Source organism: Nicotiana tomentosiformis, chromosome 2 (assembly GCF_000390325.3).
Source record: "Nicotiana tomentosiformis chromosome 2, ASM39032v3, whole genome shotgun sequence".
NCBI classification, from domain to species: Eukaryota; Viridiplantae; Streptophyta; class Magnoliopsida; order Solanales; family Solanaceae; genus Nicotiana; species Nicotiana tomentosiformis.
In genome coordinates, this window is record NC_090813.1 from 192,700,262 (window position 1) to 192,722,764 (window position 22,503).

Genomic DNA, 22,503 nt, shown 5'->3' on the forward strand with positions numbered 1-22,503 from the left:
CGATTATAAAAACTATACTAGCTCAGTTTCGATCAAATTGCCTAAGCCTCGAACTTATGAACAAAATTTCCATTAGGCATAAATAAAACAAAATTTTCACAAGGCATAAATGAAATAAATACAAGTCGGAAAGGAAAGAGATCTTTATATATATGAGAATATTTACAAGGTTCGTTCAGGATCCTATACAAAAGACCAAAAGTGAAAAATCCTAAGATTCCTGATCTTCTCCGATGGCAGCTTCTTCTCCATCGAGGTCCTCTCCATTCTCGGACCCGCTCTTGCTACCATCATCATCATCGTCATCGGAAGTGTCCAGCGCTCCAGCTTTGGCTTCATGCTCTCTAGCCATAACTATCTCGTTGGTAAGAGCGAAACCTCGAGCGTAGATTTCCTCGAGAGTTTCCCTATGAGATTGGCATCTGGCAAGTTCGGCAATCCAATATGCTCGAGTTTGGGCGGTCTCGGTTGCCTCTCTCGCTTGGACTTGAGCGGCTTCAGCATCGGCCCGGTAGATGGCCACGATCGTATCTGCCTCGGCGTTTGCCTTTACGGCTTCAGATTTGGCCTTGGCAAGTTCGGAAGCCAATAGAGCCTCGAGCTCCTCTATTTTCCTTGCTTGAGTCAAGATCTTCTCCTTTATACCTTGAAGCTGACTTTCGACCGATGATAATTGGGCTCGAGATGTATCTTTTTCTGCAGCAAAGTGGTCCATACCTTCTTTCCACCCCAAGGACTCCACCTTTATCGTATCTACCTCCTCGCGGAACTACTCGATCCTCTCTATCTTCTGCTGTAGCTGTGAGATCGAAATGTTAGCCATTGTTCCAGAATCGAGCCCATGAGCTTTTAAAATTTTCATTACCTGCTCGATCAGGTCGGTCTGATCTTTGTGAGTCGTGGCCAATTCGGCTCGGAGGTCCTTGATTTGTTCTTCTTTTTGCTTACCGAGAAGATTGGGGGCATTCCTCTCCTCGGTAAGCCTTTAAATGTCGGCCTCGTACCGACTCAGTTCGGCTCGAGACCGAGAAAATGCTTCTCGGTGAAGTGCTGAGGCCTACGCAGAAAAAAGAAAAGAAGTTAGACAAAAAGAGAAAAATGAACACAAAGGTAATACCAACAAGGGGAGCGAAGGCTTACCTGATTCATAGCTTGTTGCGCTTCATTAAAAAGGCTCAATGCCTCGCCCGAGTCCTTCCTCGAGACTTCCAAATCACTCAGGCCGATAGTATCTTCGACCCCAGTAAAGTAATCTCCTCCCTTCCATGGGCTCCTTCGATGGAGAGGGTCTTCAAGGCCCGAGCCTCTTGAATCATCTTCTCAGAAAACGAGGGGAGCAGCGGGGAGCCTCCAATTTCTATTGCCCCAAGGGGATCACTTGGGGAGTTCTCCTCATCTCGAAGGGCCTCAACAACCGTACCCACCGTTGGCTCAGTGTGGTGGGAAGCATCTTCGATCCTCGATGACTCGGGGACTTCGCCCAAGTCTTTTCCCGAGACCCCCTCATCTCGAGATGGAGTCTCTGCAGCCTTCACCGATTCAGTGGAGTTTGGGGCCCCGGTGCTTATTCCCGCTCGGGCCACCAGCCCGGAGTCGTCTTCTTCCTCTTCTTCGCACTCTTCCCTTAGACGCCGAACAGACTCTTCGGTCAGGAGGATGATGTTCTTCCTCGGCTTACGAGCTGCCTTCTTCTTAGGTTCTGGATCCTCGGAGGGTGAGGTCTTTTTCCTCTTTTTGTCCTTCACCAGTTTCGGTGCCTAGATCAAAGTCTCCTCCTCACCAGATAAGGGCCTCATAACAGCATCTTTGCTAAGGCCTATATGAAAGAAAGTATTATGTGGGAATTGCCTTAACAAAACCATCAAAGACATGGAAAAGGGGCTTACCATAAGTTTTGGCCTCCCGTCGGCCCTTTGATAAATCGCACCATGAACGCTCGGCATACGAAGAGGTCGAGGCCAGGTCCCGAACCCCCAACTCTTGAGATTAGGGATTGCACCGGGCATCCAAGCAACGACTACATCACGGAAGGGGATATCGATGAGAAGAAGCAAAGGGGAAAAACAATAAATAAGAACTAACATTGGGATTATACTTACGCTTCATATTCCATTTCTCAGGAAATGGTATCTTCTCGGTCGGGATTAGGTCAGAAGTCCTCACTCGAACGAACCGGCCCATCCAGCCTTGGTCCTTGTCCTCGTCTATGCTCGAGAACAACACTTTGGTGGCTCGGCGTTGGAGTTTTATTAACCCGCCTCAATAGAGGCGGGGCTGTATAACCTTATGAGGTGGTCGAGGTAGTGAAAGGCATCCCCTCGACTTTGCTCACGAAAAATCAGAGCAGAATGATAATTCGCCAAAAAAAAGGATGGATTTGGCCTAGGGTTATTTGATACTCACGACAAAAATCAATAACAACGGGGCCGAGAGGGCCCAACGTGAAAGGGTAAGTGTAAACACTTAAAACCCCTTCCACATGGATGGTAATGTCTTCTTCCGGGGTCGGGATCACCACTTCTTTGTCCTTCCAGTTGCAGTCTTTCTTTACCTGCTTAAGGTACCCTTCGGTTATCGAGCATATATACTTCGGCACTGGCTCACATCGACCAGGAATCGACGAGGCTTTATCGGTCTTGAAATCAGAAGTGAGAACACACCCCCCGGGAACACACTCTTCAAGTCGTGGCTCCACCGGTGTTTTGTCGCCGGCCGGCCGCGATGAAGAAGTGTTTTCTTTTTGAGGAATAATTTTTGATGTTTTTGTCATTTTTGTATGGATTTGAAGTTAAAAATAGATGGAGATGATAAGATTTGGTGTTTTGAGAAGATGGCAGCAGTGAAAATCGTAGATTTGCAGATGAAGAAGTTAGAAGGTATAAAAAGTTTTGGAGATTAGAAATCTGAAAGTAAAAGTTCGAAATGGTGGAGAGAGGGGCTATTTATAAATTTCAACAACGACGGTTCAATATTGGCGGTAGCCGACCATCGACTGACGCGCATTTATTGCCTTGGTAACTGTACAGACGGGACGTTTAAATCATTTACGTCGCTTACGTCACAAGGATGACGTCATGACAGGTCGAGGTAGAAAATCGAAGGCTCAATTCGTTTCTTGTCATTACACTCCAAAAAACGAGGGGACTATTTGTATACGGTTAAAACCAGGCCCACCCAATTTTACTGTTTGACCGAGACCGGGAGTTTGCAGCGAAGTACGGTCTCGTAACGGAATAGGCCATATCACGAGGATAAGGTACCGAGCTCAGAACCGAGGTACCTGTCGAGATCGAGGCTAGTAGCGATCGAAGCCAAATGAGACGGACATCGAGCAAGATCGAAGATACATAATAACAGAAAGGCAAGATATCCGTGGCTGACCGAGGATCATGGCATAAATCTCGGTGACTGGTCGAATGAGAAACGGTTAATTAGGTAATCATGGGTTTTCTTTCTGTAATTAGAATTGTACCATAAGTGGAACTCCTCTGCTATATAAAGGAGGTTTCTAATCATTTGTAGGACACGTTTTGACCGACACAAAAAGCAATACAATTCTCTTTATTGTTTTCACCATTGTTATTGAGCTTGTTATACTTCCATAGTTCTTGTATCAACATTGTCCAAACTCAAGAGCTGTGTTTCATTCTAACATGGTTTGCTTTTCTTTATTGTTAATTTCTATTAATTATCCTCATATTTATCAATTTCAATTGATATTAAGTGAAATCACGTGTCCTTAGAATCATATTATAAATTTAATTGTTATCAAATTTTAAGGTTAAACAATTATTTAACTAGGTAATTTAGTCCGTTAAGGCTCAAAGAACAAGCTTTCTTTCTTTTCATGCCATAATAAAAAAATGCAAACTTGCTGCTATTAATGGGCAGAGATGTTAATCATCTTCTTAACCTCGTTAAAAGACACCAGAACTACCGCAGAGCAATTCAACAGATTCATACTCAGTTAATATTCACGACTGCCGAAAACGCCTTTAACCCAAGTTCAATACCCATCATATTAACTTTGTGGAACTCTGTAATTCGCCATTACTCTCTTGGCATTTTACCACAAGAAGCCTTTTTTCTTTTCCAGAAACTCCGATTCCAGTATCAAAAAGTTATCTTTTTTGATAGTTTTACATATTTATTCTTGATCAAAGCATCTGCCAATTTAGAACAGTTTTATATTGGAAAACAGCTTCATTGTTTGAGCTTGAAGGATGGATTTGAATCGCATGTTTATGTGCAAACTGCCTTGGTTAATATGTATGGTGAATGTGGGTTAGTTAGGGAAGCGAAGAAGGTGTTCGATAAAATGCCTGTCAGAAATTCTGTGACTTGGAATGCTTTGATCAGTGGTTTTGTTAAATGGGGTGATGTTAAGGTTGCTCGGGCGGTGTTCGATGCAATGCCGGAGAAGAATGTCATTTCGTGGACGGGTCTCATTGATGGGTATACGCGGATGGGTCGGTTTAATGAGGCTTTGACTTTGTTTCGCGAGATGGTTGTGGTCGAGGGGATTAAACCGAGTGAAGTGAGTCTTTTGGCGATTTTCCCTGCTATTTGGAATGTTAGGTGTCTAGAGTGTTGCCAAATGGTTCACGCTTACGGGGAGAAAAGTGGTATTAATGCTTTTGATATCCGTGTTATGAATTCGCTTGTAGATGCTTATGCTAAATGTGGAAGCATAGACGATGCTGTGAGAGTTTTTGAGGATATAATAGATGAAAGAAGGAATTTGGTGTCATGGACGTCGATAATATCAGGATGTGCAATGCATGGGATGGCAAAAGAAGCTTCGGATAGTTATCAGATGATGGTGGATGCAGGTGTTGAACCGAATCGCATAACGTTTTTGAGCATGCTCAATGCTTGCAGTCATGGAGGTTTAGTGGATGAGGGGCTCGAGTTTTTCAGGAAGATGGTTGATGAGTTTGGGATTCAACCAGACATTAAGCATTATGGCAGCTTGATAGACATGTTAGGCAGAGAAGGTAGGTTAGTAGAAGCAGAAGAAATAGCTTTGGAGATACCTAATGCTATGTCTAATGTTGTGATTTGGAGAACACTATTGGGAGCTTGTAGTTTTCATGATAATGCAGATCTGGGAGAAAGAGTTATGCAGAAGATCATGGAGATGGAAAACAAATACGGTGGTGATTATGTGCTTCTTTCGAATATCCTTGCAGGTATGGGCAGGTATGTTGATTCTGAGGTTGTGAGGCGAGTGATGGATGAGCAAAATGCACTCAAAGCTCCCGGCCTTAGCTTTACTTAATGTAAGATTGTAAACTGATTGATATATTGTTATAAGTCACATTTTCCTTGATAAATTTTTTCTTTCACTGGAAGTAGGACCAGCACCAAATTGGTACTTTTAAGCATTTCTTCGTTTATTCTCATTTATTTCGTGCCTCCTTTTGCCCTTTGCTTAACCTAATCTCAGAGCTTCGGCTAATCATAACTTGCCTCCTAATCTGATTAATGCTTGTCCTATTTACTATAAGGCTCAGGCCTGAATGCAGTCCAATCTTTTATAATTAGAAAGGTCTGCAGGCTAGCTGTTCTTGTTAGTGACATAAACAGATCAACAATTTGGCAATCTATGCACAAACTACCAAATATAATATGATCTACTGACCTGTTGGATGTTTACCTCTGTTAATGAGGTGATGAAATATAGCTGGATTTTGTTGAAAGGACTGGCAGGACAATGGATGTCAATAAGAATTGGCATTCGAGAATAAGAAATTCATCACTTACTAGTGGACGTGCTTTATTTTTGTCAGGTAGTCATTAGTTAAGCAAGAAATGAGTATGTTATTACTGAGTATACTTGAGGGGTTTCTCAAATTACTGTTAGAGAACATGAAGGAATTATCAGAATACCAGCATTTTATAGTAAATGTAGACAAGAACCTGCTCATGAAATTAAGAAGGTCGCCCTAGAAGCTGTCTGTAACAAAATATTGCAAGGCTGAATGGCATCTATCTTGGACTCTTTGTTTTCATGTGACGGTTATGATTTTCACTAACTGATTCTTTCACTTTGATTAAAAAGAAGTTGAGAAACAAAAAAAGCATTCTGCCCATGGTAGATTTGGGTTGCATGGCAAATCGATAGCTGTTTGAAAAGTCATGGAGATGCCCAAGATGATGCCAGCTAAAGTAACATAACAACAACTACATCTCAATCGCAAGCAAGTTGGGGTCAACTATGTAAAACATCACTCACCATATCACTCCATTTAAGCTCATCTCATATCAATATTATACGAAATAAACAAAAAATAAAAAAGTTCTCTATTTTTTTCTCATATAAATCTTCAGCAGGACTAAAAGAATTTTTGAAAACATAGGACCTAAACAAAACGTACTAATTGATCAAAACATATTCCCAATTAATTGGTGTTATCTATGTTGATCTTTTTCTTCCATTGTGCCCTATTTTTCGCTAGGTCTACATGGATTCCAAGAGATTGTAAGTCTTTAGGGACAATTTCCTTCCATGTGATTTTAGGTCTACCTCGTCATGTTTTATCACTTTTACTCGTCACTATTGAACACCTACTGACTAATGCACGAGGTCGACACAGGACATAACCTAACCATCTCAAGCGGCTATTTCTCATTTTATCCTCGATATGTGCTACTTGCATTTTCTGCCTAGCTACAATGACTCTAAGCTACCCTTTTTAGTGGTCTTTACAAGAACTTCCAAATAGAAACAGATTCAATGGCTGTTCCTTTCCATCCTACAAGGAGGGCCTTCCCATCATTTTGAACATTGCAGGAACTGCCTTGGGAAAACTGCTTGAGAATCAGATTTGCTTGATACCAAGATGACTCACTGAGTTCCATTTCAACCATTCCAAACCTTGCAAAGTATGCTCTCCATACATCAAGCTTCATATTCCGTGTGAACCTTTCTGCACCCTCAGCTGCAACCATATTCCGGATACCTTCACCAATATGAAATACCTCAATCCTCTTTCTAGCCAAATTGTCTCTATCCATGCAGTCCTCAAAGCAATCAAAAAGCACACCATAAAAGAAAAGTGCCTCCACAAAACGGTTCAAAAATGAAGGTGAGTTATGGTTTGCTTCCACCTCACAGACAACAACTACAGATGGTCTGAGTCCTCTGATTACTCGGATCGTGTTATCCATATACTCTGGCCTGCAGATCATTGTCCTTAGTACAGCGTTACAATAGACAGCCACAGTTTCATCTGCTTTAACGTTTACTGATTCTGCCCTAAGATCTTTCATGTCAGACATAAAGACTATATCGAATGAAAAGGGCAGATTCAAGGAATTGGCAAAATTTTGTAATCTCTTGCCTGTTTCTTCGATTTTCTCTTTTTCTTGGTGTCCAATGGCAGTTATTTTCAGAAGCTCAATTGGACAGTCACATTGTTCTGCAAGAGCTTGCATCAAGCCTGTACACTGAATTCCAGTTCTGATATTAAAATCAACCAAATGGATCTTGGTTGCACCTTTAACATTTTCAATTATTGCTTGAACTCCTGCGAACTGCATTACTTGGCTGAATGGAATTTCTGTGTGGCAGGTTAAGGCTTCAGGTGTGGTACCTAATGCCAGAGTGCTTAAAACCCTTAATTTTCGTTCAAAACTTGGGGACCTTCCTGTTTCTCGATCAATCCTTTCTTGTAAAGCTTCACCAAAATAGAAACAAAGCCTCTGGATTGGATTACCTGTTGAATATATAATTGAGTAAATAAAAGTGTACTTTCTCAGTTCAACATGGTTCAGAGCAAGTCTTGGGTTCAAGACTCGCGGCCACCCATTGTAAAAAAAATTCTCATGTACTTGGCCCACGAAAAAGAATCAAACCCGCACGTGAGGAGGCGTGTTGAAGACATAATAATTAAGTAAATAAAAGTGTACCTCTCTAATAACTTAAGCTTTTAAACGAAATGATCACACACAGCTCAACATTACCTGTGACGGATGCCTTCCACAGGCAACGTGCAATGGATTGGCTAGCCAGATGAAATTGCTGCTGATCCACTTCTTCTGCAGCAGCTAGAAGGAGGTGAACGAGTTCCATGTCCCTCGTTTGCTCTATGGAAAGGCCCGAAAGTGCTGAAGCATAAGGATGTATAAACATAGAAAGACCATCTACTCTTTGGGTGGAGTACTGGATATATCTTTCTCCAGCAACTCGCAAGATTTCTTCTGTTGACAACTTAGGGATGTTACCTACATGAGCCTCGTTGATGTGTACATTGCTCAAATTTTCCTCGCTTGATTTCTTGAACAATCTCCCACAATTGTTCAACAGCTCCAACGATGCTGAAGAAATGGGATTTGTTTTCTCTCCATGGAAATTGCCAAGCCTTGGCACTTGAGGCTGAATCCTATTAGATGCTTCAAAGGTGGACTGAATTTGGACAGGCTGCAGGGGAAAGTCCGTGTTGGAAGAAGAGTCATCACTTTGAGTGCAATAACCTGAGATGTTCTGTTGCTGATCTTCCGATAGTTGAACATGTTTGTCTGATGTATTCTCTTGATATTTCAGGTCAAACACAGAGTAAAGAGAGTCAAGATCCTCACTATCCAATTCAAACAAAGGATCTATTACTCCGTCGTTGACCAATTCATCTCTCACACACTCTTGAAGATGATTGTGACCAGCCTGGAATACACTGAAATCAATGGCGGGGATTGAGACTTGATCCATGATCCTAGAACTGTACGATCTTTTCCGCTATTATATTGCCAACTGCTAACCTGAAGAAGTAGTCTTGATCAGATTTATAGTCTTGGTGATATCAGGCTTATAGCAACCTGTATTTTACTGCTGGAAGATGTAGAAAGGAATTTACTCGGGTTTGAAAGTGAAGTTTTTGTCCTCGGAAATAAAAATAGCTTGTTCATGGTGAAAGTTTAGAAGACCGATGCCAGGATGATGTTTTCATACCTGGGACAAGCAGAGAGTCCAGATGAAAGATAGTCTCTGGTATTGTTTTTTCTCTAAAAGCAACCTTGACTGAGGTAGCTCATCATAGGCCTTAACGAGTTTGATTGATTAAGGAATTTTATGCATTTGGAGAAGACGATTGGGACAATGAAATATTGTTGAAAGCATAATGCCATGGTTAGAAGGAAATGGCATTAGAGAAACAAAAAGGAAAGTCTGCAGGCCAAATGTCAGTCTCAGTAAGGAACAGAAGTGATACAGTGTCTAGAGCAATTGAGCTTCGGAATTGATGTCTTTTTGGTCAAAGTAATGGAAAAAAAGGAGGTAAATTATTATGTCATTTTAGTTATGACTTGGCACAGGACAAAAACCTGATAATCATAGGACTTTCTCTTGCTTACTTGTCTTAAGGAAATAGAAAAGAAACACACAACATAAAAAAACATTTCTGATTGTTGGCCATCCTGAAAATTGAAGAGGTTAGTAGTCTTTAAGTTTTGTGCATTTGAAACTAATCATGGTTTCTTTTGATAATTCACTCTTGGATTATAATATGTGAGTACTATTTTGATTGCAAACTGAACAATTTTTGAAAGAAGAGTAACTTTCCATCATCCAATTTATGCTTCTTAATGTAATAACCCTTCTTTAGATTTTACATTACTGAAAGTTTAATTAATGAAGGTAGTTTTGGAGCCACGGTAAAGTTGTCTTCGTGTGACCTATAGGTTACGAGTTCAAGCCGTGGAATCAGCTACTAATGCTTGCATCAGAGTAGGCTGCCTAACATCACACTCCTTGGATGCGGCCCTTCTCCGAACCCTGCATGAATACGGGATGCTTCGTGCAGTAGGTTTGTCTTTTCTGAAAGCTTAATTAGTCTCGTCGGATCTTTTGTGTATAGCTGTCGTTCAGTAATGGCTTTAAAGTTTAAGAGCAGAGATTTGTTCCGTTTCCCCCTCTCATATCACTTAGGTTCCATCAAATTAGAAGGGCTTGAATAACTGTAATTAAATTGAATGAGTTATATAGAAATGTAGAATCAATCAATCAAGCACCCCTTCTTGAACTAGATAGACAAAAAAAGTACAAATTTAATTCTTTTATTGTTTTCCTTTCTACTATTTTAATAAAATTGATTGCTTTTTTAATATGATATGGTTCTTTCAATTTCTTGTGAGCCATTTATTTCCTTCTGAAACAAAAGATCAAAATTATCTTTCTCCTTCACAAGTCGACAGCGTTACACCGTCTAGTATTTGCATTTGTTTTACTAAAAAAATACATACATGTCCCCCTCATTGACCAAACAAAAACAATAATCTACTCCCTCTTTAACAATCCAGATTACAACTGTATAGAGACAAAAAAAAAAATTAAAAGAAAAGATCAGATGAATTCTCAGACCTTTTCATCATTTCTTGTAGAATAGCCGGCATTGTCCGAAGAGTCAACCACATTCCCACAAAACAAAACAAAACAAACCCAAATAAGACCCTTCACAATCTTAACCATACCAATTGCCAGAGTCATATAATACAAGCACCAACCAACAAAATCAACACTACCTATCAACTCCCTTTTCACCTCAGCCACAACAACTAAAGACTCAACTTCATCCCTCAATTTCCACCACCACAACACACCAAAACTCATTGCCATTGCCACCTTCTCAACCACCCTATCATCCGCCGTTTCGACCCCGAAAACGGTGTCGTCCACTACCGGCTTCACCACTTTCTTGGACCAAAATGACGTCGTTTCATGCAACCCGAAAAAGAATATAACTCTACTCAATAAACATAATCTTTCGTGATGACTAAAACTTGAACTACCACCTATTCCAATAGCTATACTACCTTCTACGCCTATGCACACAAATATTTGAAGCATGAAAAGAAAAAACCAAGCGGTATACAGACAAGGTTTTGAAGTCATGTGATCCGCGGATTGTTTAATGAACAATATGGTTCGACCTGTTAACCCGTGGATGAGAGCTGAAACGGCGACAAGTGGAACTAGTACGTGCAGAATATTGGGATTCGCGTAGAGGAAGATTTTGACGAGAAGAGAATCAGGTCGTATGTAGTACTCAGCTGAGGTGGTAATGAAATAGCGAGCGACTGAGAGCCTGGCGAGGACAATAAAAGAGAGAGGGAGGAGAAGGCTGAGGAGGATAATGGTAAGGCATTGAAATGATTCTTTTAACACATTGGCAACATAGTCGAAGAATGAAATGGTTTTCTTCTCTTCTTGGTAGCATATTTCTGAACTTGATCCCATTTAACTTTAATTAACAAGCAAAGAACTGCTTTCTCTTTGACAAGTACGTAAAGGAATGAGGAGTATATAAGTGATCAAAATTTTGAAGAAACGAATTATGCAAATTAGTAGAAGAAGAATAAGTAAAAAGACTATAAATTAAAGTGGTTGCCACGACTATCTTCTCTACGTTTTCTTCTCTAACGAGTTTGGTGTATATATCTTTTTATGGACTTATCCAATAATGTACTTTAATTTATTCATACATATTTCCACCAATTGGTGGCCGCCGTACACGAAAGATATTTTATACTAATTTTTTTTTTTTTTCTAATTTAAATTTGAAAAAATTTACACTATTAGATCACCTAAAAGACAACAACAGGTAATCGGCTATAAAGCTGGAATTAGTAACCTAGAGAAATAAGACAGTTACCTACTATAATAGATTAAAATACAGTAAAAACTTAATATTATCAGTGTATATAAGTTATATTCTACTATAAGTTTACCTCTTAGTAGAATTCAACTTAGGCATAGTAGGTTTTTATGCCCAAGAGGAAGAACCTTTTCTATTTTCATTCAAAGTATAGTACGTATTCAACACCTCTTTACATATAGAATATAGATGCAAATATACATAGTGAAAGGAAGCATCAGCAAGTGCCAAATATTCAGGAAGAATTGATCTGTTATCTACGTTGCTAGTAGTATAGAGTGATAATATGAATTATATACTAACAAAGGTTGTAGTAGAGTGTTAAGTACTCCTTCATATATCCTTAACCAGAGGTCTCGGATTCGAGCCTAAGGTATGAAATCGTCTTTGTTAGGAAGTATTTTACCCCCTAATGTGGGACTTTCTGGCGCGAATTCGGATTTAGTCGGACCCCAATAGAGATATTGGACACCGGATGGAAAACAAAAAAGGATAATATATATATAAATTATATCATCCTTGCATTTTAACCATTATGCGTATTTTAGTTGCATTAACCAATATCTAGAAGCTAGAATCCAATCAAACACGAACATAAATTCAAACTACTTAATATTCTAATTTTCTCATGTCTAAGTTGATGTAACTAGAACTACGTGCTATAAAAGGTCGCTTTGTTGTTGGATAATTAATTGGACTTCAATTATTCCTTTTTTGGAGTGAAATTCTTAATTAGAAGTGATCGTGACAACGACAAATCTCACCAAATCCAACGTGATGGCATTATATGTGGGCTTTAATTCAAAGATTTGAATTTGGCCTTAAAATGGAAGCTAGCTAGAATATTATAAAAGAACAACCATTTTAAAGCACTTCGCATTCGCAACATGATGAAAACATGCAAATAGGCTCCACACGGATGGAAACTCTACCAAAGACTGCATTTGCACCCCAAATAAAAATGAATTTAAGTTATATACATAGTTCGTTCTCGTAAATAATTAGTAGCTGATTCCAAAGCTTGAACTGATGACCGATATATTATACATATACAATTTTACTGTTACTCCAAGGTTCCTTCAACAAAGGTTAATTTTTTTTTATTTGGTAATTCAGCTTAAGTACCAATTCTAAAAACTCGATGAGATTCATATTATTGTCCTTTCGTTCTCATAGTTTGCTTCTTATATAAAGGCAACCTAGTGCATTAAGCTCCCGAGACCCTTGTGGTCCGGAAGGGCTGGACCACAAAGGTTTATTGTACACAGTCCTACCCTACATTTCTGCAAGAGGTTATTTTCGCGCCTCGAACTCGTGACCTCCTGGTCATATGGCAGCAACTTTATCAGTTACACCAAGGCTCCCCTTCAGTTTGCTTCTTATATCTATAGTTAAAAATAGGAGGTGACTTCAATGGTCACATTGGGGCGACCTTTGGGGGTTATGACGGTGTGCATGGCGGCTTTGGCTTTGGAGTTAGGAACGGAGGAGGTACTTCATTGTTGGACTGTGATAAAGCCTTTTATTTGGTGATTGCTAACTCGTATTTTCCGAACATGGAGGAGCACTTGGTCACATTCCAGAGTTCGTTGGCCAAGACTCAAATTGATTATCTACTCCTCCGAAAGTGCGATAGGAGTCTGTGCATAGATTGCAAGGTTATACCAAGCGAGAATCTCACGTCTCGGCATAGGTTATTGGTGATGGACTTAGAGATCGTGAGGAAGAGAAAGAAAAGGGTTGTGTATGGTCAACCCAGGATCAGGTGGGATGCTTTGACTAATGACAAAGTGCAGGAGATTGGGGGGGGGGGGGGGGGGGTTGTTGGCTATGGGAGTCTGGAGGAGCAGTGGGGACGCGATCTGTAAGTGGACCGCGACAGCGGAGTGTAGTAAAGTAGTTGCGAGAGAAGTGTTAGAGGTCTCGAAGGGTTTCTCTGGCGGCCACAAAGGTGATTGGTGGTGGAGTGAAGAGGTATAAGAGAAAGTGGAAGCCAAGAAAACGATGTACTTGAAGTTTATAGAGAGCATGGACGAGGAGATGAATAGGATGAACAGGGAGGGGTATAGGAGGGCTAAGAAGGAGGCGAAGTTAGTGGTTTCTGCGGCAAAGACTGCGGCGTTTGGGCGTTCGTATGAAGAGCTTGGGGCCAAAGGCAAGGAAAAAAAGCTATACAGGCTAGCCAAGGTGAGATAGAGGAAGGCCCATGATCTAGATCAAGTTAAGTGTATCAAAGATGAAGACAGTAGAGTTTTGATGGAAGAGGCTCATATTAGACGAAGATGGCAGACATATTTCCATAAACTCTTGAACGAAGAGGGTGATAGGGACATTGTGTTTGGCAACTTGGAGCACTCCGAGATGCGCCAGGATTTTGGGTATTGTAGGCGCATAAGAATAGAGGAGTTCGAGGGGGATATGCGTAAGATGCGCATGGGTAGAGCTATCGGGCCAGATGAAATTCCTGTGAAATTTTGGAAGAATGCGGGTAGGGCAAATTTGGAGTAGCTCACTAGGCTGTTCAATGTCATTTTTAGGACGAATAAGATGTCCGATGAATGGAGGTGGAGTACGATGATTTCTTTGTATAAAACCAAGGGAGGTATCCAAAGTTGTAATAATTATAGGGGGATTAAGCTACTTAGTCATACGATGAAAGTTTGGGAGAGAGTGGTTGAAGTGGGGGTGAGGACCAGTGTGTCTATTTCTGAGAACCAGTTCGGTTTCATATCGGGCGTTCGATTATGGAAGTCATTCACCTTGTGAGGAGATTGGTGGAGCGGTATAGGGAGATGAAGAAGGATTTGCACATGGTGTTCATTGACCTAGAGAAAGCATATGATAAAGTCCCGATAGAGGTGATTTGGCGATGCTTGGAGGCTAAAGGGGTCCCAGTAGCCTACATTAGGTTGATTAAGGACATGTATGATGAAGCTAAGACTCGGGTTAGGACAGCGGGAGGAGACTCGGAACACTTTCCGGTTGTGATGGGATTGCACCAGGGATCAACTCTTAGCCCATTTCTATTTTCCTTGGCGATGGATGCATTGACGAGACATATTCAAGGTGAGGTGCCATGGTGTATATTATTTGCTGATGACATAGTCTTAATTGACGAGATACGGGGTGGTGTTAACGAGAAGCTGGAGTTTTGGAGGCAGACCCTAGAGTCTAAGGGTTTCAAGTTGAGCAGGACCAAGACGGAACACTTGGAATGCAAGTTCAGCAACGTTATCCAGGAAGAGGATATGGAGGTGAGACTTGATACGTAAGTCATCCGCAAGAGAGGTAGTTTCAAGTATCTTGGATCTATAACACAATGTAACAGGGAGATTGATGAAGAAGTCACGCATCGTATCAGAGCAGGATGGATGAAGTGGAGGCTCGCTTCCGATGTCTTGTGTGATAAGAATGTGTCGCTGAGATTTAAAGGTAAGTTCTACAAGGTTGTAGCTAGACCGACTATATTATATGGAGTAGAGTGTTGGCCGATCAAGAACTCTCATACCCAGAAGCTAAAAGTAGCTTAGTTGAGGATGTTAAGGTGGATGTGTGGGTATACCCGATTCGATAAGATTAGGAATGAAGTTATTGGGGAAAAAGGTGGGAGTGACCCCTGTGGAGGATAAGATGCGAGAGGTGAGGTTGAGATGGTTTGGACATACTAAGAGGAGAAGTATAGAAGCCTGGCACAGCTGGAGCCGACTGAGGACATGGCCCTAGACAGGAGGGTGTGGAGGTCAAAGATTAGGGTAGAAGGTTTGTAGGTAGTCGAGCGTTTTCTCTTTGTCTTACTCAGTTCGCTAGCATTAGTGTTAGTATGATATCTTTTTATTCATAGATTGCTATTATTACCTAGAGTTTCGCTGCATTCTTGGATTTGATCTTATTTTATCTTGCTATTATCCCTATTTGTTGCAATTACCTTTTTATTTTCAGTCGTTCTCAAGCCGAGGGTCTATCGGAAACAGCCTCTCTGCCCTTCCGGGGTAGGGGTAAGGTTACATACATCTTACCCTCCCCAGACCCCACTTGTGAGAAACTACTCGACTTGTTATTGTTGTTGTTACCAATAAAAGAATGAGGAAATTTTCTAACTGTAGGTCGCTTGTAAAACCGCGACCTACTTCCTTTTATGTTTTTTCTTCTTTTGAAAAAAAAAATTGAACAAAGCTTATAACTGTATGTCTTAAGTAAACCGGCAGCCTACTTTATTTCATGGTTTTTCCTTCTTTTTTAAAAAAGAAAATTTGCACAATTTTTTTTTTTTTACCGAAGGTCGCATGTACAATAAGCGATGTACTTTCTTTTATAAATAGTGCCCTACTTGCTCTTATGCATACTTATGAGGATAGTGGAAAAAGTGAAAACTAATGGATAACTCTAGTTTCGTGTTGTTTATACATTTGTGACAGATTAGATGGTGAAAACAATTGTGTGATCCGGATACGGAATCGTCTTTGTCAGGGAGCGTTTTATTTTCAATGTGGAATTGTTGTGAATTCGAATTTAGTTTCTGCAACAAAACTTTTAAACCCCTAGAGAAGAAAAAAATAAAACAGAATTTATGAGTAATTGGTGACTGTAATCAGAGTATACGAACATTTCAAGATTAACCTTTAAGAGGTTTTAGAATTCTGGCAGGAAGCATTTTCTCTTTTAATGATTCTTATGCGATGTGAATATAGAAATGTCACATGGTAGCCACTTATAGGACTGATGTTTAAGTTTTATCCAACACCTGTAAATTATTTAGTGTTTAGCCACAATTTAAGAAAGTAGGAAGATGTTGTTTCAGTTTTACAAACGAATGTCATGAAGTTCAGTTTTTTAGTTCAAAATTTCAAGACATTGTGTCCTGAAGTTCAATTTTTTTAGTTCAAAGCTTAAGGACATTATGTCTTTAAGTTCAGTTTTTCAAGTTTAAACTTTAGCAACACTATGTCTTGAAGTTCAACTTTTCAGATTAAAAACTTTAGGACACTATGTCAGTTCGAACTGTGTAGATCAAATTATAAACTTATTTATGTTTATTCTACCGAATAATTAAAGCAAACATTTCCAACCATTCGTTGTGATTGGAAGAGGAGGAGTTCGAATGAGTTTTGGGTCTTTGCGATGAGAGAGAGCAAGAACTTTCATTGTTGAAGGTGTATATTGATGGAGTCGAGTCAATTTTTGAATTACTAGTGATCGTGAATAAGTTCTTTGGTAGTAAGTGTTATATATAGTGGGAAAAGAATTAAGGGATGTTGAAGAAGAAGAAGACAGAGAAAAAGAGAAGCAATAGAAGAGGCGAGAAAGAAAAGAAGCGAGCTGCCCTTTTTATGTGACGGGCTAACAATAACAATAACAACATCCACAAGTGGGGTCTGGGGAGGGTAGAGTGTACGCAGAGCTGCCCTTTATGTGACTGGCTAAGCTCTAAATAATTTACAAACTCTGGTTGAAACTTAAATAGCAGCCAAAACAATGGCTATCCATGCACTTTCCTCGATGTGAATCCAGATTAGTGAGGCTCTAATGCGTGAACCGGACACCTGAGAGGAAAAGACATTTCAAGATTGCTCGAACCAAAATCATCAGCTGAGGTACCAATTCTCAGAACTCGATGAGGCTCATATCCCATGCTTATTGATTAATTATGTGTTTTTGTTCTTATTGTTTGCCTCATTTTATATGCCTAGTTGGAAGTTGGAACCATGTTCTTGAAGATTGCAGGTTCGAATCATGTCCCCACCTAATTGGCAGCACGAAATACCAAGGAAAGACAATTTTTTTTTTTTTGCATAATAATCTCGATGAGAATTTCCAATTGGCAGAAAAGAGTAGTTGTAGAGTTTGATTGAGATAAAACAGGATCAGAAGAGCTCTTATCTCTGACCAATAATGAAACTAAAGCAAGCACGAGTGCAGATTGAGATTTTGTCGAGCAAAACAATAAACCATTCTCAACTATTATCAATAGCAATGATCAAGGGAAGTCTTTTTTGTGCATCATACCATTAAAACAAAAGGCAGAGTGTTGCTACCACTTTATGGTTCCAGTGTTGCTAGCTGCTTTAGTTGTATGTTCAGAACTATCAAGCTCATGTAACACCACTGTGATTGTTGATTGACATAGCAACTATTTTCGGATCTACCTTAAACTACATGATCCACTTCTAAATGTAGATTCAAGCTTTGATCTCAGTTTCACTTGACATGCTAGTTAAACTCCAAATCCAAGTGATTGTAAGTATGGGCATTACCAGAGTTCAACCCATGTATCTGAGTTTACCAATTGGATGGAGCAGCATTTTCAAAATGCATCAAAAGTATCCTAAAAACTAGACGGAGTCAATAAACCAATTGAACTTGATAAGACTTACCATAGCAGCCAGGATATGAAGTGGTCAAGAACGTCTAAATAGAAAGGCTAAAATCGACTAGAATAACGTAAGAAAGGATAGTCATCACCAAAAAAATGCTTAACTGAACTGCCAAGAGGATAACCAAAGCTAGAAGAACTTAAAATAGGGAAAAATGAATAAAAACAGAACAGCAAATGTATTAAGAGGTTCGGGCATGCCCATGATAAATTCACACTGACAAAAACTTTAAAAAAAAATTGTTCCCAGCTATGTTTTGAATCACTGGGGTAGTCCAAATTCCTGTATAATTTTCTATAATATGATTGAGAGAAAAAAGAATATCTCCATTATCCTTACAAAGTTGAACATAAATAAGCAGGAATACCTGCATATGTCACAATAATTTTAACAGCCTTTTTCATGAATTGCTTTGTAGCACTTAAGACTGCAAAGAGGAAGGTTTGACTTCGAATCACGATATTTGTATGGGTTCTCACAGGAAGGACCAGCACATTTCTCGCGAGGGGGAGGATAACTGGAGTATAGCAACAAAACCACAAAGCATAAACTGTAAGTAACTTAAATGAATCTTAATAACAAAAAGTAAGGATCAATAATATTCAGATTCCAGATGTAACAAAACGCATAGGGTGGAAAATGAGGACGAAAGGGAAAGGGAAAGGGTGACAATCCTTACCTGCAAGGCTTAGAGTCAAAAATACTTGGCAAACCCATATCCTGAGGAAATGTCACGACAGTACCAGTGGGGCCCATAACCGTTCTGATAGTGCTCGACGCAAGCATCTTCTCTTTAGCAGCCTTCTCCTGTGCCACATACAACGATTAATTGATTGTCAGCTTCATAACCGATAACAAACTGGAAACCTAGCAACACATGGGATACCTGTGCCAACTCTTCTTGCTGCTTCTTGATTTTCTCTTCTCGCTTCTTCCTGTTGGAATCTTGACCTAGTATTTTTCTAATTGCCTCAGCCTGCAAAATTGAAAAAGTTATGCTCATTTCAGCATCGTAAAATCTCAAAAAATGTAACACATCATAAGCAAAGAAAAAGAACAAGGGCAAACCTCTAATTCCCTAGCTGCCTTCTCGTTTTGCATTCGACGTCTCTCAGCAGCCTCTGCTTTCTTCAGTTGCTGCTCAACTGCTGTTAGCTTCTCCTTTTGTTCTGTTGAAAAAGCAGAGATGGCAAGACAAATTTTGTGAATCAGAAAAGGTGATTGAGGAAAGGGATAACATCACAAGATATGAGTAAATACAAAATTTTCTCACTTCGAGGTGGTGGCGGCGGTAAGCCGTTAGGAAACTCAATCTGATTAGCAGAAGTGGCAGAGGTATCCCTGCTTGATAGAAGAGCTCGTTGCCGTGTTGTGAGACTTGCTTCCCTTTTTGTTTCAGCCGGTGTCTCAGGGGAATCCTCCTCATAATCAGTGTACTCGGAACTTCGATCTGATATTCTCTCAACTTCTTTGCCTGACCTTCCAACATCGTCCAAGATTTCATACTTATCGACCTTCAAAACGCGGGAAAGACTTCTAGTCTTAGTTGATTCTTCCCCCAAATCCTTATATCCTGCAACCTTCGAGGTTTTAAGCTTCTCCAAATACCGAATCTCGTCATCCTCATCATCATCAAGGCCATCCAAAACAAGCCTCTTTGGCATCTTCTTGCTCTTACGATTTTGATGAGGCTTGTCTCCTTGTTTTTCTAACACATTCCTTCCCATATCGCCCTTGCTAGTACCAAAAGTGCCTCCTGAGAAATCGTTCCAGGAAATTCCTTTTGACCCACTTTTCTTATCTGCCGGAGGACCGTCTTCACTTGAATTGTCCTGAAATCCAGAGAGAATGGTTCAATTGAAAGATCAGCATTACTAGGAACATTAAATGATAATCTATCGCTACATAAATGCCAAAGATTTACTAGCCATACACATAATAAAATGGACAAAAGAATAATCAAAATTTGCATCTTTAAATAAATTGCAACAACAACAACAACCACCCAGTATAATCCCACTAATGGGGTCTGGGGAGGGTAGTGTGTACGCAGACCTTACCCCTACCCTGGGGTAGAAAGGCTGTTTCCGATAGACGGCTCCCTCCCTCCAAGAACTCCCCACCTTGCTCTTGGGGTGACTCGAACTCACAACCTCTTGGTTGGAAGTGGAGGGTGCTTACCACTAGAGCAACCCACTCTTTAAATAAATTGCAATGACTAAATTTTCTTGCTCACTATTTGGAATGGAAATTAGTGAATTTCTAAATCAGCAACCAACAAGAATGCTTCTCGGGCACATTCTTTATTCATTCCCTGAGAAACTAAATAACCAAGTTCAGATGTTGCTTTATGTGTTCTCTTTTTCACATAATTTGGATACTAGACGGAATCTAGTATGTGGCAAATTCTTAAGTGGCCTCCTATCCAAACCAACCATAATTTTCTACCAGATTAAATCTGACAACATTATTAAAGATTCGAGTGGATTTAGAGAATCCAAATAATTAACAATTTGAGCGTGCGCAAAACCTGAGGAGTGAGATTCTGTCGTGGCCGAAAGGCATCAGAAGGTCGTGCACTTTTAGTAGACGATGAACTGCCAGATGCTCCATAAGAATTGTTTTTGGTTTGAATAGTGCGTGTCACGCCACCAACTTTCAGCTTTACCTTTTTCAGCTTGCTATCGTTAGCTCCATTGTTCTCAGCGTTCCCTACCTGCCTAAGAGATGCACCATTCCTGAGATCCGTATCATCTCCCTTACGTGCATTATTATATGTCACACTAGATCCCGCATCCTCCTTGTTCTTCTTAGAAGCATAATCACCTTTGAATCTGTTAGCAGAAGAATCTCTAGATATACCGTGATTAAACTTGTAGATTCTCCCTCCAACATTAGCATCGTCAGTATTCTCACCGCTAGAGACCCTACCAACACTATCTGAAACTGGTGTAAGGGGTGACTGATCACGGCGTTCAGGAAACGTCAGACTCTCTGGTCTAGGTCGACGCAACATCTGGCTTCTTTTCTTTCTAACAATAGAGGCGAGCCCTTCATATCGAGTACCACCACACTCATTCATGATGCACAAAAAGAATCCGCCCACCAACAGCAAACGTGTACCGATTAGATCACGCCTTAAAGTCCACGATACAAAGATACAGCCAGATGAACTTGGAAAAAGCTGCACCAACTGGAAACTGCAAGCATGCAAAGACAAAGCTTTTATAAAACCCTTGTGGTAAACCATTTATAAGAGAGAAACATGAAGATAAAGCTAATCTTCAACAAAACCTTTGAAGGATAAGCTACTGAAAACAATTGAAAATCCAGATTTACCACTTTTAAAAAAAAATTGCCCCCTCAAATGCAGTGGTGGAGCCACCTTTGTCCAAGGGGTGCTCGGAAAATTACACTGCGTAGTTTCTTTTAAGTATATATAGTATAATTTGAATTCTCTTAGTAAAAATTTTAGCTCGGCCACTGCTCATATGGAAGGCCACGATTTTATTTTTAGTTTCGATAAGTCATGTGGAAGGGTAAGATATAAATGGATCATCAATAAAAAGCAGTTATCACAAAATGGCATTAGAAATTTTAGACAAAACAAATTGATTGAACACAAAATCCTTTACTCAAAACATTATAAACATATAAAAAAAAATAACTTGACACATGAGCCAATGAAAAGTCAAGTTCAACAATGGATACTAAGCATATAAAAAGATACTAAAATTCTACCAACAGAATACTCAAAACATCACATAAACACAAAGAAACACCCAATAAAGAAGCACCCAGAAAGATTTATCACAAGCCATAAAACAAGAACATTAATCAACACACACCCACATGCCAAAAAAAAGCTAAATTTAACATAAACATAAAACTAAACACTTGGGCACAACATAAATAACCAAAAACATTTAATTTAACAGAAAATATATGACTTTAAAAAACGTACCTTGCCGATAAGCCGGTGGAGAGATGAAAAGGAGAAGAATAAGAAAAAAGATGGCTTTGCGTGTGTGTGTGTAGTAGGGTTAGGGTAGAGATGAGGGCTTAAGGGTATTGTTGATATAGCGAGTTTAGTAGTAATGGCAATGCAGATGCTCGTAATCTCGTCCATTTTTTTCTTTTCCTCTTGTGATTTTGTTTTCTTGTATTGGCCTTTTGTTTTGGCTTAGCCACACATTGAGTCTGAGTTGGGTCGACTCGCCACTTTCCTTTTTCTCCTCTCTCTCTCTCTCTCTCTCTCTCTCTCTCTCTCTTTGCTTCTTTTGTTTCCTCGTCTTCTACGCAGTGTTTTGCTGCAAACACACAACGTTATTAGAACAAAAAAGGTTGTTCCTTTAAACATAGGATTATTATTGAACACTTTGTTTTAATATAAAGCTCAATTAAACACCTAATGTTGATGCTTTTATATATAAGTCAATTAATTAATAATCTTTCATAAACGAAAGAAAATCTTTCATAAT

The 22,503-nt window shown here is 39.8% G+C and overlaps 4 protein-coding genes across 6 annotated transcripts; 1 reads left to right on the forward strand and 3 right to left on the reverse strand.

Annotated features, from left to right (window-relative positions):
* Positions 1–211: 211 nt before the first annotated feature.
* On the reverse strand, positions 212–715 carry LOC138906310 (uncharacterized). Its single transcript, XM_070194843.1, has one exon. It carries the CDS (start codon positions 713–715, stop codon positions 212–214), a length of 504 nt encoding a protein of 167 aa, XP_070050944.1.
* A 3,068-nt stretch (positions 716–3,783) lies between these two features.
* On the forward strand, positions 3,784–10,035 carry LOC104108793 (pentatricopeptide repeat-containing protein At1g09220, mitochondrial). Of its 3 annotated transcripts, XR_011414475.1 has the most exons (3): positions 3,786–5,282; positions 8,549–9,274; positions 9,679–10,035. XR_011414475.1 is itself a non-coding variant. In XM_070196499.1 (2 exons), exons 1-2 carry the CDS (start codon positions 3,884–3,886, stop codon positions 8,620–8,622), a joined length of 1,383 nt encoding a protein of 460 aa, XP_070052600.1. In that variant the 5' UTR covers positions 3,784–3,883; the 3' UTR covers positions 8,623–9,591. The 3 variants fall into 3 exon arrangements, 2 of the variants coding, with proteins under 2 accessions (XP_070052600.1, XP_070052601.1); XM_070196499.1 differs by lacking the exon at positions 9,679–10,035 and having other exon boundaries at positions 3,784–5,192; positions 8,549–9,591; XM_070196500.1 differs by lacking the exon at positions 9,679–10,035 and having other exon boundaries at positions 3,785–5,202; positions 8,549–9,591.
* Positions 10,036–10,297: 262 nt separating this feature from the next.
* Positions 10,298–11,233, reverse strand: LOC104108792 (uncharacterized). Its single transcript, XM_070194844.1, has 3 exons — positions 10,927–11,233; positions 10,358–10,818; positions 10,298–10,303 (listed from the first exon to the last, which is right to left on the reverse strand). Exons 1-3 carry the CDS (start codon positions 11,231–11,233, stop codon positions 10,298–10,300), a joined length of 774 nt encoding a protein of 257 aa, XP_070050945.1.
* Positions 11,234–18,152: 6,919 nt separating this feature from the next.
* LOC104108791 (uncharacterized) lies at positions 18,153–22,332 on the reverse strand. Its single transcript, XM_009617915.4, has 7 exons — positions 21,987–22,332; positions 20,553–21,222; positions 19,296–19,854; positions 19,091–19,191; positions 18,909–18,998; positions 18,702–18,829; positions 18,153–18,539 (listed from the first exon to the last, which is right to left on the reverse strand). The coding sequence occupies exons 2-7, from the start codon at positions 21,102–21,104 to the stop codon at positions 18,410–18,412; spliced, it is 1,560 nt and encodes a 519-aa protein (XP_009616210.1). The 5' UTR covers positions 21,105–21,222; positions 21,987–22,332; the 3' UTR covers positions 18,153–18,409.
* Between the last annotated feature and the right edge of the window lie 171 nt (positions 22,333–22,503).